The sequence below is a fragment of the Octopus bimaculoides genome, chromosome 11 (genome assembly GCF_046866305.1).
Source record: "Octopus bimaculoides isolate indiv1 chromosome 11, ASM4686630v1, whole genome shotgun sequence".
In the NCBI taxonomy this organism is placed as follows: Eukaryota; Metazoa; Mollusca; class Cephalopoda; order Octopoda; family Octopodidae; genus Octopus; species Octopus bimaculoides.
In genome coordinates, this window is record NC_142938.1 from 35,751,050 (window position 1) to 35,771,340 (window position 20,291).

At 34.9% G+C, this 20,291-nt stretch overlaps 1 protein-coding gene and 1 pseudogene across 2 annotated transcripts in view; one reads left to right on the plus strand and one right to left on the minus strand.

The window, feature by feature from the left end:
- LOC106881010 (ubiquitin thioesterase OTUB1) overlaps positions 1–8,207 on the minus strand; it is a 97,803-nt gene extending 89,596 nt beyond the window's left edge. The window contains exons 1-3 of one of the 2 annotated variants that reach the window (XR_016243638.1): positions 8,108–8,207; positions 4,126–4,235; positions 118–164 (exon numbers count right to left, since the gene is read on the minus strand). Coding sequence is in view for 1 of the 2 variants with exons in the window: in XM_089359814.1 (XP_089215940.1) it covers positions 118–164; positions 4,126–4,132 (54 nt within the window). In the remaining variant the exon portion in view is untranslated. The remainder of the gene's footprint in view (positions 1–117; positions 165–4,125; positions 4,236–8,107) is intronic. The other variant, XM_089359814.1, reaches the window with a different exon arrangement.
- A 5,396-nt stretch (positions 8,208–13,603) lies between these two features.
- LOC149133250 (histone-lysine N-methyltransferase SETMAR pseudogene) lies at positions 13,604–16,825 on the plus strand (annotated as a pseudogene).
- The last annotated feature ends 3,466 nt before the right edge of the window (positions 16,826–20,291 follow it).

Genomic DNA, 20,291 nt, shown 5'->3' on the forward strand with positions numbered 1-20,291 from the left:
CGCATATTTTAATAGATGAATGAGTACATTACATCATAGTAAAAAAACGTTTCCATCAGATGATACATAGAATTTCAAACAATAGAAGAACAATCCATGAACACAGTAGGAACATACCTTGACTCCAGCCCAAGCTGGTCTGGAATGAGAGAACAAACATAAGGCTACAATGATAAATGAAAGAGCTAGAAATACATTAAGAGTTTAGTTGGTAGGTAGTGGTAAGAGAAGATTTATAGCCACCATATTGGTTAATGTGGGGAAGAGGATATAAGATGGAGACAGGTAGACTACCTGTCCCTACTAGAGATTAAATTACTTCCATTTGTGTGCATAATGTCATAAGTGTATTTGTATACATGTTAATAGTGTAAACTTTTGATCTAAATAATTCCTTTTCTTAAAAAGTGATAGGGTGTGACATACACACACACACAAATACTGTTTGCATTAGTTATTGTTTGTCTGTTATGACTTGGCTTTGTAAACTGATTGAAAGTGAGCGCATGTGTATCCCTGAATAACAGCTGTATTGAAGTTGCCATCCCACTGCCACTCCATATTTGTCGCTTACACAACTCTGTTCTTACCTTCCCTGATATCAGTTGCTCTCCCTATTTCCCTCTCACTATTGAACCATTAGACCCTTGTCACTTTATCCAAAAATAGCCTACCCTACCAATACAATTTCATAAATTATATAAGATACATATATGTACACACACACACACACTATACATATATATATATATATATATATATATATATATATATATATAAAAATCAAACAAAGGAAAAAAACAATTCCTTCAAAAGGGATGTAAGACATTCAATTCTTACTGGTACAACAGCTGAATACCACAAATAAAAGGGTATAATTACAATATACAAATATTAAATGAAATGTGTATATTTCAACTCATATTCACTAGTGTATATGAGTTGAAATAAATTGTTGGCTCTATATTTGTTTATTTAAAAATTTGTTATGTTATGTTATATTATATCTTTTTATAGTATATTATATTATAATGTAAATAAATTTTTAGTATGTCAATTGTATTTCTCTATTTCATTTGATATTTAGTTTTATATATATATATATATATATCTTTTATCTCTACCCTGTTTCAGTCTTTTGACTGTGGCCAGGCTTGGGCACTGCTATGAAGGGTTTTAATCAAATCGAGCCCAGGACTCACCTTCCTTTTTAAACTTAGTTCTTATTCTATCAGTCTCTTTTGCTGAGCTGCTACGTTATAGGGACATAAACATACCAATATCAGTTGTCAAGTGGTGGAGGGGGACAAATACAGACACAAAGACACACACACACATATATATATGACAGGCTTCTTTCAGTTTCCATCTACCAAATCCACTCAGAAGTCTTTGGTCGACTCGAGGCTATAGTAGAAAACACAAAGTGCTATGCAGTGGTAATGAAAACGGAAAGAACCCTTTTGATTGTGTACTGTATGTCTACATTTTACATCTTCACATGAAATCATTTGAGTCAAAAACAACAGTGACATTATGCTGACAATCCTAGTATCCTATAGCTCTGTGGTTTCAAAGATGAGTGGAATAATAAATGCTTTACTAAAGAACATTGAGCTATTGATAGGAAGAGTATCTGGCTGTAAAATAAAGACATATCACAATTTTCTTGTTTGTTTATTATGGTTGAGTGTTTTATTATGCTTTGAATCAGTTCTTATTCCAGAAGCAGGGGAGGGTGTTATAGAAGCAAGAAGCAAAAAATTACTCCAACATTTCAGTTTTGGTTTGGTTGTTACAGCTGGATCTTCTTTCTAACACCAACCACTTTATAAACTGTACTAGGTGCATTTTTTCATGGTAGAAACAACAGTGAGATCACCTTGCAGCTCACAAGACTAAAAGACCCCACCACAACTCTGGGAGGCAGAATGGAAAAGAAGGTAATGATATCATCTGAGAGTAGTCAAATTGTGAAGTGAAGAAAAGATTGTTGTAAGATGGTGATAGAAGAGAGTTAACAGAAAGAACACTACTAGAAGGAATAAAGAAAAGGAAAGTATACTGCCAGAGATTAAGGATGAATGGGGTGAGACAGGTAGAAGATTTGGTGATATTATTCTTTATGTGTGAAAATGATGGGTAGAGGAAATAATGTGTGATAAAAGGAGAGAGGAGCAAGAGGGAGATGGAGAAGCTGTGAAGAGGAGGTATCAGTAAAAGAGGGAGAGATGAGAGGGTTTTGAGGTGGGATGCCATTACAAAGGGCATCACTGAAAGAAAGAGATGTGTTTTGTAAAGGGACAAGAGGAATGCAACCATCACTATTCCTATTTCTTTGCTAAGCCAACATATGTATGCACATTTTTAACATAGCATGCAACCATTTGTTGCAGTTCCCTGTCATATCTTGTGAGACTCAGCATCTTAAGATCTGTTTTTGCCACTTCATCCTAGATCATTCTGGATCTTCCTCTTCCACAGGTTCCATGCACTTTGGGCACTTAACACATTTACTTCATGCAGCTACCATCATTCATATGCATGACATGCCTGTATCAACAGACTTCTCTTTTGCAATGCAATATCTAATCACCCTTATAGCCAACTTTTCTCTCTGCTTGTTTGTATTCCATCAACAAATTCCAAGTATTGGGGCTTACTCTTGACTAAATACTTTTGCAATTGTCCCATCAGAAAGATCACATCAATAGTACTTCTTCCTGACACAAAATTGCACCTTATCTAGGTTAACTCTCTTCTTATCAACTGAGCTATAACAGTTTCCTTAACTTTTTATAATCTGGTCCAACATTTTAATACATTTGTTCTTCCTCCTACCTCTCTTTTGCACTTGTAATGATGCTGCTATGTTAATCCTTAGGTATGACATCTGATTTACTAGGTGGGTAACCAAGCCTGTACTCAACTCTGCCAGAGATTTTAAGCATCTCATCAATAATTCCGGTTATACTAGGTGCTTTCTCAGCCATTACATCCTTAAGCACAGTATTTACCATATTGTTTTCACCTTGAATGTGTGGTTCCTCAGTTGGGTCCATTTCAACATTCTCCTTCTTCAACTACCTCTCACGGAAGCATTTTTATTCCTCTTTCTCTTCTAATCTCCACACCTTAAGACATTGGAAAATTTCATTCTTTTGGCTTCTCCATCTACCTGACATTTAGCTTCTCTTCTAGCTGTTTGAGGCTACAATTGTCTGTTATTGCAACTCTGTCTCTTCTTGCTGAGAATTTGTAACAGTCACAGTGGCTCTCAATAGGTTTCCCATAGTTAGTAACTCCCCATTGTCTTCTATCACACAATTTTCTGTTTTCTCCTGCATCTTGTAATATGTGTCAGTTAAAACATCTCTGAACAGACAGCTGGCTGAAGGTTTTCTTCACTTTCCATGTACTCCAAATAGTCTTTCATCACCGACTTTGCATAGCACTTAATCTACTCATCAACAAATACTCTGTGTTGGGAGTACATTCTCCAGTAGGGAAAGACTTAGTATTTACATCAACTTGCCTATACTGTTTTTCCATGAGAAAGTTTATCTGGCTTCCGTATTTTCCTGAATGATAGGTAAGCAAGTGGCTGCTTAGAAGTATGTGTTGTAAATGATAAAGTAACTTGCCTCACAAAATTCCAGGAAGCTAAACTGCCACTTGCTTCATGTACTACAGCCACAGCCTCCATGTACACCACAGAAGTCCTTGTAATGTTGTCTAATATGATCATTAAAATCACAAGCCATGATGAGGTCCCGATCATTTGCTTTGGAGGAAATCAGCAAAAGGGGCTCATAAAAGTGCTAACTTGTCAGGCCCAGCATTGGTACATAAGTAGATATAGATGTCACAGATATATCTAAAAGTAGCCAAAGTTTGACATTAAAAAAAAAATCACTTGGGCTACCTAAATTAACTAGGCTATCATTTTCTCTCTTAATAATATTCCAATTCCAGCTCCCTTATGCCTGTATAAATCCAGAAGGCTGGTAACTTTGTTCGTTGCCCATGAGGAATTTGGCTGAGGCTCTTTCCATCTTACTTTTCACACACACCACACAGCTACTCACCTCCATTACAGCATTTCCACAAGCTCCTCAGACCTACCTTTCATAGTGCTGATGTTGATAATGGCTGTGCTAAAGTTGTAGATCTGACAGGAGGAGGAAGGGGAATTTATGGAGGTGGATCCTCTGGTTGGCAACTGCTTTCTGCACCTGAAAGGAAAAGAAAGTGCGTTCGCTTGATAGCGATCAAAGGGTTCACACACAGGGTTGAATTCTATCTTCAGTGGATTTTCCCATTGTAATGAATCAAAATGAATGGTGCATATACATGCACCCACATGTATTGCATACACTGCATAAACATATACATACATGTATACTCCTTAATTACTAAGACAACAGATATATATATATATATATATGTGTATACACAGACATGTGCATATATACATATATTGCCATAAATTCAGAGAAGGTCAATAAAAGTGTGTGTGCAGGTGCAAGTGTGGCCAAGTGAGTCAGGAAATTTGAATTGTTGAATACCTAGTTTCAGAATTCAGATTCATTATGCAGCACTTACAGTCAGTGTCCTCTCGCATAAACCCAGTAAATACACATCTCCATACATGAATGCATATACATACATGCACACACACACACACACACACACACGTATATACATATATGTTTATATGCATAGTATACACAGATATATATGAATGTGTGTGTATATATATATATATATATATATATATATATATATATATATATATATCACACACACACACATATACATATACACACATATATTTACAAATATATATATATATATATATATATATATATATATATATATATATATATATATATATATATATATATACACACACACATGCATACATATATCTATATATATGTACATATATAATCCACCAAAGAAATGTATACACACTTCAAGAAAGGAAAAATCTGTATAAATATTTTAATTCAGTGTTATTACAATTCATTCAGTGTTATCTCAATTTGATAAAACATTGAAAGAAGTATTTAAATTTATAGAGCTACTTAAACAAGTTAAATATTCCTACAGATTTTTTTCTTTCCTAGAGCATATACATGTTTTTTTGGCTGACTCTGTGCATATATGTATATGTATATATATGAATATATATATATATACACACACACACACACACACATTTTTACATATGCATACACACACACACATATATATATATATATATACCTACATACACACAAATACACATATATACCTATATACACACATATACATATACACACACATATACATATATATGCCTATATACAGACATATAAATATATATACTTATATGCATACATATATATACCTATATATACACATACACATATATATATAAATATATATACCTATATATGCACATATAAATGTACCTATATATACACATATACATATATGCCTATATATATATACACATATACATATATTCCTATATATATATACACATATACATATATTTCTATATATATATACACATATACATATATTTCTATATATATACACATATACATATATTTATATATATATATACACATATACATATATTATATATATATATATATATATATATATATATATATATATATATATAATCATAAATATATAGGGATTGACAGTAACCTGCTTCTCCAACATACTGAGAATTCAGAAATAGCAGCCAAAGAACTACTGATTCCAAAACTACAAATTATTACTCTAAATTGATAGCGATATTTTTGATACACACAGAACAAAAAACAGTAGAGAAGAGTAAAAACCAGTTGCCTTTAGTTAATTTAGTACGATCGTTTCACAGTTAAGAGCAAAGAATACTCTATTCTGATCTTCAGCTAAATATTCTAATAAATTTGTTAATGTCTAAATAACTCACGTTAATTTTGACCATGCGACATCAAGACCACGTGAGGAAGACGCTAAGAAATTTATCGGCCAGTGAGTTCAAAATCTCTCACCCTAATGAATTCAATTCAGTGTGCATCATAAATAGTCCCGCATAGAAAAGAGACCCGTACGAACTTCTTGCGGTTTAACTATTCACCTTAGAGGTATTATTAAAATATAGATATGCAGGGCAGGGAATCGTCAATTAGTAATAAAATTAATAATCAACAATTTTGCCGGGTAGCTCAGTATGAAAAAACCTTTTCGGTAAAATCATTTATAATCATAAATATATAGGGATTGACAGTAACCTGCTTCTCCAACATACTGAGAATTCAGAAATAGCAGCCAAAGAACCACTGATTCCAAAACTACAAATTATTACTCTAAATTGATAGCGATATTTTTTACTCTTCTCTACTGTTTTTTGTTCTGTGTGTATCAATTTAGAGTAATAATTTGTAGTTTTGGAATCAGTAGTTCTTTGGCTGCTATTTCTGAATTCTCAGTATGTTGGAGAAGCAGGTTACTGTCAATCCCTATATATTTATGATTATAAATGATTTTACCGAAAAGGTTTTTTCATACTGAGCTACCCGGCAAAATTGTTAATTATTAATTTTATTACTAATTGACGATTCCCTGCCCTGCATATCTATATATATATATATATATATGTATATATATAAATTTAATGGGTTACCATTATTATCTCCCTTCTACTCAGCCCCTTTCTTCTGGCCATTTCATTATGCTGAACTGTTAATCCCTACACATTTATTTTCCTCTTAATCCTTTCTGCTGAAGAGTATAGGCTCAAAATATCCATAACTTTTCCATTCTTCTTGAGCATTAAGCTAATACACGTGCTTGTTGTTCATTCACCTGTCTTCATCTTTAGTTTCCTGTAAATTTGAAGTATATATATATATATATATATATATATAAGAGGTTTTGGTATCCAGAAAACCCAAACGGCAGGTAAGGTTATGTAACTGCTATAGAAGGACCACTGTCAGACTCCAGGTTCAATAATGGTATGAGCAAGGAGTCTAAAGTGGGTTGTGTGTGAGTGTGTATACGTTAAATAAAATGAGACAACAAATTCAAGGCAGTGTGAAATTTTTAGGACATTTATAAAGAGAAAGGTAGTCTTATATTTGTAAGACTACCTTTTTCTTTGTAAATGTACAAATTTCAAACTGCCTTGGCATTGTTGTCTCATTTTATTTAACACACACATACATATGTGAAGTGCATGGCTTAGTGGTTAAGGTGTTGCACTCACGTTTTCAAGATTTTGGGTTCAAATCCCAGACCAGACATTGTGTTGTGTTTTTGAGCAAAGCACTTCATATCACATTGCTCTGCAATCATTTCGACATCTGATATGTGGCACCCATTGCACCTGTACAGGTAATATCGATCTGATGGAGGGAGTGAGCTTATATCTACACAAACATTTGATCATTATAAACAAATCATGTGTGGTTGTTCAGTAAGAAATTGTTGAACCCTCATATGCTGTCTAACAATAGGAGAGTCCATCATATATACACATATATATATATATATATATACCTCTATGTACATATTATGCATATATATATATATATATATATATATATATATATATATATATATATATATATATATATATACACATATACATATAAATACATATACACACACTCACACACACACTCACACACACACACACACACACTCACACACACACACACACACACACACATGTAAATTAAAGTAGAAATGAAAAGGCAAACAGTTTGGCAAGACTTGATAAGGATATTTAATTTAGCAATATGATAATTATATAGCTAAACCAAATGTCCTTGTTAAGTTTTGCCAAAGTGTTTACCTTTTTTCTGCTTTAATCTAAACCTATCAACTTAAGGGGAAGCACTTCAAGCTGCTTTAGAAAGGGCAGTCACAAAATCACATCTTCAATTGCAGTTCAAACCGTAATTTTAGTGGTATATCGAAAACTTCTCATATCTTTTATATATACATATATATATATATATATATATATATATATATATATACACACACACACACAAGTGTATATATATATTGTATGTTTATATACGCTCATACTGCTATGAATTTTGGCACTCACTGTTCAATGGTTATTTTCCCTCATGAGCTAATGGGAAGCAAGTTATCTCTTTAACCTGGAGTAATTTGTGGATTCTCCTGAAGAAAAACAAAACATTGTTGGTTAAATTTCAAAATCATATGATAGGGTATTATCAAGTTACTTCATTATGATAGGGTATTATTAAGTTACTTCATTCAGTGAGTTTTATATCACTGGAGAAAGATGTGGCTTTCTGTTCGCAGTCCCTTTGAACAGATGTTCAAAGATTAATGATTTTGTGTAGCTGTTCAAGTTATATTTTTAGCTCTTATTTCTAGCAATTGTATGTGCTATTTTGCACCCTTAATTATGTATTCTGCTATTTTGGTTTTTAATTGTTTTAGCCACCTATATTATAACATATTTAATATATCATAATATAAATTTATCGTTATAATATCTTATTGCATATATATATATATATATATATATATATATATATATATACACGTCCCCCGTAACTTAGCGGTTCGGCAAAAGGGACCAATAGAATAAGTACTAGGCTTCCAAAGAATAAGTCCTGGGGTTGATTTGCTCGGCTAAAGGCAGTGCTCCAGCATGGCCACAGTCAAATGACTGAAATAAGTAAAAGAGTATATATACAGGTACAAGATTTCTGATCAGGGAACACTGACGGGGTCAGGGGCGTGGGTATACGTCTTGCAGAGAAATGGGTTGATAAGGTAATCGAGGTAGTCAGAGTATGCGATAGAATACTTAAGATTAGATTAGTGCTACATCATGGGTTAGCAACCATTATCTCAGCCTATGCCCCTCAGCTGGGGCTACCTGATGGACAGAAAGACTGATTTTATGACACGCTCTTGCAGACTACCTCGTTGACAAATGACAGGGAACTTCTCTTTGTGGCTGGTGACTTCAATGGACATGTTGGACAACATTCAGGGGGCTTCCATAGCGTACATGGAGGCTATGGTTTTGGTTCCTGCAATGAGGAGGGAACCAGGCTGCTGGTGTTCTGCGATGCAAATGATTTTATGGTTTGCAATACTAACTTCAGGAAACCTGCCAGTCACCTAGTCACCTACCGTTCTGGCAGACACACTAGCCAAATTGACTACATCCTTGCCAGAGAAAAGGAAAGATGACTGCTCATAAATACCAAAACCTTCCCAGGTGAAGAATGTACCCCTCAACACAAGTTAGTAGTTAGCGACTTTAGGATCAGGGCTAAATGGTTGCCCAGAGGACGACCAGCAAGGAGAAGAAGGGTCTGGAAGCTTAAGGATCCTTTGAATGGACAGAGATTTAGAGACTTATTACTCAAAGCCTTTGATGAAATAGAAGGGGATATAGCATCACATGATGTGGAAGACAACTGGAGGTTTCTACGGGACAACCTGCTGAGGGCCACTGACCAGATCTGTGGTTGGTGCAAAATCCCCTCTCGACCCAAGGTAATGTGGTGGTGGAACAATGTTGTTGACAGGGCTATTAGAGAAAAGAAACAGGCTTGGAAGGACTTGAAGAATGGTGGTAGCAGGGAATTCAGACTGCCAGAATGGAAGCTAGGAGACGGGTTTATTTAGCCAGAGGGGAAGCAGATAAGTAAAAATTGACCAAAGACTTTAGGTATTTCGTGTTGCAAGACAGTGTGTGAGAGAGAATCGTGATGTCATAGGAAAGAAATATGTCCGCATGGATGATAGTTCATTTGCATTAAACGAGGCTGCAAAGAGAGAGGTTTGGAGACGCCACTATGAAAGGTTGCTCAATAAAGAGAATGAATGGGAGAAAGAATGTCTGCCGAATGTCGACCCAACAGAGGGACCAGCTATCCGAATTGACAGTACCTTGGTAGATAAAGCAATTAAGGGTATGAAACAGGGAAAGCCCCTGGCCCATCAGGAATCACCGCAGAGATGTTCAAAATATCTGGCAGTGTTGGTTATAGCCTAGTCACCCGTATAGTTAACCAGGTGATACATGAAGGAGTCATACCCAATGACTGGTGTAGCAGCACCATAGTCAACTGCTACAAAGGTAAAGGTGACACTTTAGATACAAATATTTTCAGAGGTATCAAGTAGTTGAATCAGGTAATGAAGGTCACGGAGAGGGTCATAGCCCAACTAATAAGGGAGAGTCAGTTTACATGAGATGCAGTTTGGGTTTGTTCCAGGGAAAAGCACCACTGATGCTATATTTCTGCTAAGACAGCTGCAAGAGAAATACCTAGCCAAGGATAAACCTCTGTATCTGGCGTTCATTGACATGGAGAAAGCCTTTGACAGGGTTCCCCAATCCCTTATCTGGTGGTCAATGAGGAAACTAGGGATAGATGAATGGTTAGTGAGAGCTGTGCAAGCCATGTACAGGAATGCTGTCAGTAAGGTGAGGGTTGTCAACGAGTACGGTGATGAATTCCGGGTAGAGGTACGGGTCCACCAAGGATCAGTCCTCAGCCCCCTGTTATTCATCAAAGCCCTCCAGGCAATAACAGAGGAATTCAAGACAGGATACCCCTGGGAGCTCCTCTATGCTGATGACCTTGCTCTAATTGCCAAGTCACTATCAGAACTAGAGGAAAAGTTTCAGGTATGGAAGCAAGGATTAGAATTGAAGGGCTTTAGAGTCAACTTAGCTAAAACCAAAAGTCCTAATAAGTAGAAAGGCAGACAAACCACAAATCCCTTCAGGTAGATGGCCCTGCTCGATCTGTAGAAAAGGTGTAGGTAGAAACTCCATACGATGTACCCAGTGTAAGCTATGGACACATTAATGGTGAAGCAATATCAAAGGGAGGCTAACTGGGAAGATAGCTTTTGTATGTGGCAAATGCTCAGGTGCTATAAACACACAAAATGTGCAGAGAACAGCTTCTGTCACATTCCAGGGAGAAAAACTAGAAGTAGTTGATAGCTTATGTTACCTAGGGGACCAAGTAGCGGGGGTAGATGCTTTGAAAGTGTAGCTGCTAGAATAAGAATAGCCTGGGCAAAGTTCAGAGAGCTCTTACCTCTGCTGATAACAAAGAGCCTCGTGCTAAGAGTAAAAGGTAGACTGCACGATGCATGTGTGCAAACAGCCATGCTAAATGGCAGTGAAACATAGGCCATGACTCCTGAGGACATGCATAAGCTTGTAAGGAATGAAGCGAGTATGCTCTGCTGGATGTGTAATGTCAGTGTACATACATGACAGAGTGTAAGCGCTCTGAGAGAAAAGTTGGATTTAAGAAGCATCAGATGTGGTGTGCAAGAGAGATGATTGTGCTGGTATGGTCATGTGTTGCAAGTGAATGAGAACAGCTGTGTGAAAAAGTGTCATACCCTAGCAGTTGAGGAAACCTGTGAAAGAGGTAGACCCAGGAAAACCTGGGATGAAGTGGTGAAGCACGACCTTCGAACATTGGGCCTCACAGAGGCAATGACTAGTGACCGGGACCTTTGGAGATATGCTGTTCTTGAGAAGACCCGACAAGCCAAGTGATACCATAGCCCATGGCCTATGCCAGTGAGTGTAACCAGCCCATTTATGAATACCCCTCATTCATTGGACAATAAACTTTGCTTGTGAAGAACTATTGAGGCAAGTGTAAACAAATCAAAATCGTTGATGTGGTCGACGACAGTACCGCCTGATTGGCACTCATGCCAGTGGAACATTAAAAGCACATCCGAACACGGGGTGTAACCAGCCCACTTATGAGTACCCATCATTCATTGGACAATAAACTTTGCTTGTGAAGAACTATTGAGGCAAGTGTAAAGAAATCAAAATCACTGACATGGCTGATGACAGTACTGCCTGATTGACGTTCATGCCGAGTATGGTCATTGCCAGGGCCATCGATTGGCTCCCATGCCAGTGACATGCAAAAAGCACCATTTGAGTGTGATCGTTGCCAGCGTCACCTTAATGGCACATGTGCTGGTGGCATGTGAAAAACAACATTCCAGCGTGGTCGTTGCTAGTGCCGCCAGACTGGCTCCCATGCAGGTAGCTTGCAAAAACACCTTTTGAGCGTGGTCGTTGCCAGAACCACTTGATTGGCCCATGTGCCGGTGGCACGTAAAAAGCACGAACTACACTCTCGGAGTGGTTGGTGTTAGGAAGGGCATCCAGCTGTAGAAACATTGCCAGATCAGATTGAGCCTGGTGCAGCCTCTAGCTCACCAGTCCTCAGTCAAACCGTCCAACCCATGCCAGCATGAAAAGCGGACGTTAAACAATGATGATAATGACACACACACACACACAAACATACATAAATATACAAAATACACACACATATATACACAGACATATATATACACATATATATATATACACAAATACATATATACACATACATATATATACACAAACATACATACATACACACACACACACACAGATAGGTATGTTGATGCAAACAGGAAAAATAGAATGCAAAATATGAGTATATGTATATTTTTATTAATATTTAGCAGAAGTAGCAGAGGTCCGAGAGTTTAGCATGTTGGCACAAATCAAACTAATTACAGGTCTAACACCTGTGAGTTTATAAAGCTGGTGGTAAATATATTTCACTCTGAATTGTCCTAGATAGAATCATTATAATATCATGTGGATAATTCAAATAGTTTGCCCATTATGTCATTCAATAAGCAAATACATAAATAAGTAAAGAAATAAAGAGAAGAAAACAGAAATCTTGTGTGTGACATCACACATGCACAATCACATATACACAAACACATTCCAAAAAGAAAAAACACAAATTTCACACATATATGAGAGAGAGTGTATATGAATTAGGTGTGTAAATGTGCATGCATATACACATGGGTACATGTATACATACACATGCATGCACATACATATATATACGTATACACACATACATATATATATACACACACACATGTATCACATACTCATGCACCCATGTACTTACGCACATACATATATATGCAAGTGAGTGTGCGTGTGTGAGTTTGTGTACTATATACACATATGTGTGTGTGTGTGTGTGTGTGTACATGTGCATGTATACATGTATCTGCATGTATATGCATGCACATCTAATTCATATACACACTCTCTCTCATATATAGGTATGTGTGAAATTTGTGGGGGGTTTTTTGGTATGTGCATGCGCGTATATGTGATTGTGTGTACGTGTGTGATGACAGGCATAAAATTTCTTACTTTTTCTCCTTGTTTGTTTACTTATTTATTTATCTATATATTTGCTTATTGAACAACATAATGGACAAACTCTGAATTATTCATGTGACATTATCATGATTTGATCTAGATCAATCCAGAGGGATATATATTTATCACCAGCTACATAAACTTTGACCTGTAACTGCCAACACATGAAACTCTGGCACCTTGAGCCACTCTGTTATTAGGTTGTCAAGAAAGTTTTTGCAGGATTTTTAATTTTGGTTTTAAGTGATGTATTTTCAAATTAATTTTCGTTAAATTACTTTGACTTTATATATCATTTTAAAGCCCGTTTTTTGCTCTATTTAATGGTGTTACTCTTTTACTTTTTGAATAATTAGGCCATTTTTTCCAGAACGTTGAATACAACATGGACAAAAAGCAAATTCGCACAATTTTCTTATTCCAGTTCAAGTTAGGCCGAAAAGCTGCTGAAACAGCTCGCGATATCAACAATGTGGTTGGCCCAGGAACCACTAATGAACATACAGCACAATGGTGGTTCAAGAAATGTCATAGCGGTGACGAGAGCCTTGAAGATGATAAGCATAGTGGTCGGCCATCGGATGTTGACAACTATCAACTAAAAGCCTTAGTCGAAGCCAATCCAAGCAAAACTGTTCGAGAGCTTGCTTCTGAATTAGACGTAACATATACGACAATTTCCAACCGCTTGAAAGAAATTGGACAAAAATATTTGAGAAATGGGTGCTGCATGAATTGAACGACACCCAAAAAAAAACGCCATTTTGAAGTGTCGTCTTCCCTTTTATGCAACAAGAACAACCTGTTTCTCAACTGGATTGTGTCTTGCAATGAAAAGTGGATTCTTTACAACAACCAGCAATGCTCAGCTCAGTGGTTGGATGCCGACGAAGCTCCATGGCACTTCCTGAAGCCAAAGTTGCACCAAAAGAAGGTCATGGTGACTGTTTGGTGGCCTGCAGCCAGTCTCATCCATCACAGCTTTTTGGATCCAGGCGAAACCATTACAGCGGAGAAGTACTGTCAGCAACTGGGTGAAATGCATAAGAAACTCCAACAACAACAGCCAGCATTGGTCTATAGAAAAGGACCAATTCTTCTCCACGACAACGCTTGGCCACACAACTGACCCTGCCTGCAGAAGTTGAACAAATTGGGCTACGAATCTCTACCTCATCCGCCATACTCACCAGACCTCTCGCCTACCGACTACCACTTTTTCAAGCATCTCAACAACTTCCTGCGTGAGAAATGCTTCAAAAACCAAGACGATACCAAACATGCCTTCAACGACTTCATCGCCACCAGAATGCAGGATTTTTATGCTACTGGCATAAATAAACTTGTCTTGCATTGGCAAAAGTGTATTGATTCTGATGGTGTTTATTTTGATTAATAAAGTTTTGTTTGAGCCGAGATATGTGCATCTGAATTTAAAGGTTAAAAACTGCAAAAACTTTCTTGACAACCTAATACTTCTGCTAAATATTACTAAATAAATATATATATACATACATTATATATATATTCGCCATGATAGATTGCTAGCCACTATACCTTTTTCCATTTTCTCTCCCTGTTTATTTCTTTGTTCCTTTCTGCAGAAGAGCGTAGGCTCAAAACGTAAAGGACTTTCTCACTTTCCCGAGAGTAAAACTAATACATGTTTGTTGTTTACACAACCGTCTTCATCTTGCATTTTTTTGTAAATTCTCACTATATATATATATATATATATACACACAAATATATATGCCCACATACACATATATACATACATACATATATATACATATATGCGTGTGTGTGTGTGTGTATTTTATATATATATACATACACTGGCATAAAATGAGAGACCGCTTGAGATGATTATGAAATTTCAGCTTTGGAAGTACAAGAAGCCATCTATCTCCAATCTCAGTCCAACTGCAGAGGACCATCTTTGTGAGCTAGTTACCCGGTAATCTGAATCACATGGCCAACACTGCAGAAAAGACAACAAAGAAATCAAGCCTCAACCCTGGCTGTTAATTGGAAGGCATGGAAGTCCCAGTGTGATGCTTCAGTAGAGTGCTTTGAAACTGAACACAAGAAGTTGCATGAAGTGAGAAGTCATCAAACCATTGCGGCTGTTACTTGGGGTTACTTTCAATGCCCTCAGTGCCACAGGTTTTGCCTATCAAGTATTGATCTTTTCACCCATGTCTGCTCCTATGAGAAACAATATGCTTGAGGTGGAGAGTGTCCTGGATCAATGTTGTCATAGTATTTGATGGATGGTACAAGTGTAAGCAAAAGAAAGCAAATATACACACTTAACAAAAATATGGATAGAGAAAATCAACTCTTTAATTGATGAACTCATCATATTTAGATACAGAAAATATCATTCAAATTAGCATATCTGAAAATACGTTAACACAACGTTTTCAAGATGATCCAAAATTAATTAAATTCAAAGAGAACTAGAAAATATCTCCAGGACATTAATGCAAGCAAAAAGAACATTAAGAAGAAAAATAATCTTAGAGAACTTACTTTTGTATTTAACTCTTGGTGTTGAATAATGAAAGATTCAAAAATAAACATGAATTCTACGTTAAAACAATTACAAACATAGAGATTCAATGTCATGACAGTTATCTATCTATCAGATATACTAAACATTTTTAGAAGAACTATACTTATCATATAATATACTAGCAGAAATACCCGGCGTTGCCCGGGTTAAAGAGAATAATGAAATCTAAAAACGCTGTCTAGACTACGCATCATCTTTATATATAGAGATGTATATACACACACGCACCCAAACACACGTATATATATGTATATCAATATAAATATATGAAAGTCAATGAAGTTTCGTAAAAGAAGGTGATCATGTACATACTTTCTTGCTGTTGTGATTATAACACCTCGTTGTAAACAATGTTCCTTGTTTTCCCTTGTGGAGCATATACAAATAGGTTTTTTTTGCTGCCCACTCTTGAGCAGCCAACATACAGTTGTCCATGTGAGAAGCAGGGCTCTTCCAAGAGAAGACCAGCTACAGACAGTGTTTGACCCTGAGATTTGTTTATGGACATGGCAGAAGTCACACGAAGGGGGAATTGTAGTCTTCTGAATGTAAAAGGAATGTCTGCTCCTGATGGAGTAAGAGGAATTCTTGGAATAAAGACGTCTTCCCCTTTTTCACATCCAGAAAGAATGGTAGCCTCGATAACGTGTGACATCATTTTCTAAATAATGCTCATCTGTTATGTTCGGGTTAAAATTTCATCAACATCAAAAATATATGAATTTTCATGGGAGTTATGGCCGTTATGCAAAGAATATAATTTCCAAATTTCATAAAGATCCATTCAGTATTTTTGACGTAGTTTTGGATAAGAAAAGAAATGACTAATGTGTGTGTTTGTGTGCATGTGTATGTGTGTGTGATGGGTGTATATATATGTATGTATAGATATCTGTATGCATGTATATATGTATATATGTGTACATATTACATGTACATCTATATATATATATATATATATATATATATATATATATATACATCTACACATATGTATACATATACATGTATGCATATAGATCTATATATATATATATATATATATATATATATATATATATATATATATACACATATACGTGTACATATACATCTATATGTATACATATACAGCACTCTCTCTCTTTCTCTGTCTCTGAAAGTATCTGTCATTACAGTATCGAAATGGTGTACATATACATCTATATGTATACATATACATCTCTCTCTCTCTCTCTCTCTCTCTCTCTCTCTTTCTCTCTCTCTCTGAAAGTATCTGTCATTACAGTATCGAAATGGTGTACATATACATGTATATGTATACATATACATCTCTCTCTCTCTCTCTCTCTTTCTCTCTCTGTGAAAGTATCTGTCATTACAGTATCGAAATGTGATTGTTTCAGTTAGTGGAATAGTTTCATTTTTAAAGTGAAAGTATTTGACATGAGTGTTTTTGTTTCACTTTTGACACGTAATACTTAAATAGTGGAGGAGATATTATGTTGCCATGTGCTCGAACTCTGCAAGAAGTTAAACATTTTTTTTTACTAAAACACAACTGGAACCCTAAGTAAGGCATGTGTAAAATTTGAATGAAATTGGTTGCGTAGTTCTCAAGTTTTAGGGATTCACACACACACACAGACAGACAGACACACATTCTCATTTTTATATATATATATAGATAAAGCAAATATAATTAAAACTGCAATATTTAAATACCTTCTGAAATTTGTGACAGCACTTCATTGTAAAATTACCATTATAATTTGATAATCTTAATTTAGAAGTAATTATATAATACATTTCTTCAAGGCAAAGATCACATATAGCATTGACAATATTATATGATGGTGTGTAACTAATAATGGACCACTTTAAATCATACTTAATATTCCCAACTGCATTTACTAAGATTTGTAGAATTACCTTTTCTTTTATATTTAGATGAATGAGAATGATTTTGAAATGTAGATTTCAAATTGTAGCAGATGAGCCTATATAATAATATTTATGATCCCCTGTTATTACTTTACATTGATACACTATATTGTTTCCTTAAACACTGATTTTTCTAAAGGACAGACAATTTTGTTTTTACAATTACACACACATTTATTCACTTGTAAAAGAATTCCTCCTCTCAGAATTAGATGTTAATGTAGGATTATTATTATAAATTATTATCATTATTATTATTATTATAAGACAGTGAGCTGGCAGAATTGTTAGCATGCCGAGGAAAATGTTTAGCAATATTTCATTTGCCACTACCTTCTGAGTTCAAATTCCACTGAAGTCAATTTTGCCTTTCATTGTTTTGGGGTAGATAAATCCAGTATCAGTTCAGTACTGGGGTAATATAATTGACTATCCCCTCCCCAGAATTCCAGGCCTTGTGCCTATAATAGAAAGGATTATTATTATTATTAACATTAAAAGTAGGTGTCAACTTAACTGTATTATCAGAGTCAGAATTACTTAAAGAATTGAAATTTAGTTCATGAAAATTATCATTAGTTAATTTTACAATTTTCAACTCTACACTTGCTCATAGATTTTGAGTTGAGATATTCCCTAATTCTCTGTTTGTTATGTGCTGCTATAATCTCAGCCACATTGCTGGTGGTTGAATATGAAAATTTTATACTATGGCGATTAAATAATTTCCCATATTTACTTGAAGGTGGGAAATATCCAGTGCAGCAATATTCCTTAAAAAATTTTTGCTATTAGTAATTTTACAGTGAAATGTCACAAGTTTCAGAAGGCATTTAAATATTTCAATTTTTAATTATAATTGCTTTATAGCATTAAATGATAAGCATAATTTTTCTAAAAATGTTTAGTATATTTAATAGATAGATAACTAATTCTTGTGATGTAGAATCCATATGCTTATCTCTTATTCTTTCACTGATGACACCAAGAGTTAAATATAAAAGTAGCTTTACGTATGTTATAGTTCTTCTTAACATTCTTTTTATACATGTTCATGAACTGGAAATGTTTTCTTAGTTCTCTTGAATTTAACTAATTTTGGATGACCTTGAAAGCGTTGTGTTAACATGTATTTTCAGATATAATGATTTGAATCATATTTTCTGTATCTAAATATGTCAATACAACAGAAATGATCATTGGCTTTGTATGGTGAATTTAACAGTTAAATATGTAATTTTCTCTATTCGTATCTTCATGGCCTAATACTCTGAATTTTATAAATATTTTCTAAATGATATTTGGACCTACTTGTCATACATAAGGAATTACTTTGGATGTGTATTCCACTTGCATTTATTGGTGCCTGTTTGATATAGTTAAACAAATTTGTTTAAAACCGAGTGCTTTCTTGATATCTGTCTAGATTTTTTCATGTTTTCTTATTACATAATACACACACAAATAAATATATATAGAGACAACAGATGTGATCCAGAGATGTTCAATATAGAAAACACTTAAGATATAAATATCTATATATCTAGATTTTTGTGTATATTAACAGAGCAAACTTACACAGAGTACAAACACTCAGAAAATTAAGGGGGGAGGGTAGGGTGTTAAATGTCTGACAGTTGTTAAATATCTAGGTTAGATACTTATCTCTCCACCCTGAAGACAGAGGTCAGATCTACTGAATGTTTATATGCTTCCACTACTGGTAGTATATCCTTCACTTTTTGTGAACTACATCTAGCAACATTATGAAGTAATTCCAAGTCCCCAGAAACAGCTGTCAGACCTGTAATACTATACATTCTCCCCTTAATTTTCTGTGTGTTTGTACTCTGTGGAAGTTTGCTCTGCTAATATATCAATATCTATATATTTATACATGAATATTCATTGTCTGAATATTTTCAATCTTTGTTTTCTCTCTATGTACATGTATATATGTATGTATATTTTGTATATCTTGAGCAAGCAGTTTATTTGTTTAATTTGCATCATTATCTCTATAAATATAAATATATATATATATATATATATATATATATATATATATATATATATATATATATATATAAAATATACATATATAAAAATATATATAGCCATGGCTGGTTGTTGACAAATTTTTCTACCTTGTAAGGGTAATTTACCCAGTATTTCTGCTGTTCTAATGGAAACTCAGCATTTGAAAAGATATCATCTTATTGTATCATACAATACACATATATACTAGAATGGGCTGAAAAGACTGATGCTACAGCTGTGAAACAGGCATGCATTTATTTCAACATTTCTTATTAATAACTGTATTGTTTCTCCCCAAGTAAACTGATATCTGATTTTTCAAAGAAGACTTCAAAAGTAACTAGTAGTGACTTCTCTTGAAAATGGACAAAATTAGGCATTATGGTGTTACGAAGTACCAGCACAAAAAGGCTTTTAGCCTGCAAGAATATTCATGCTGATATGGTTGCTATA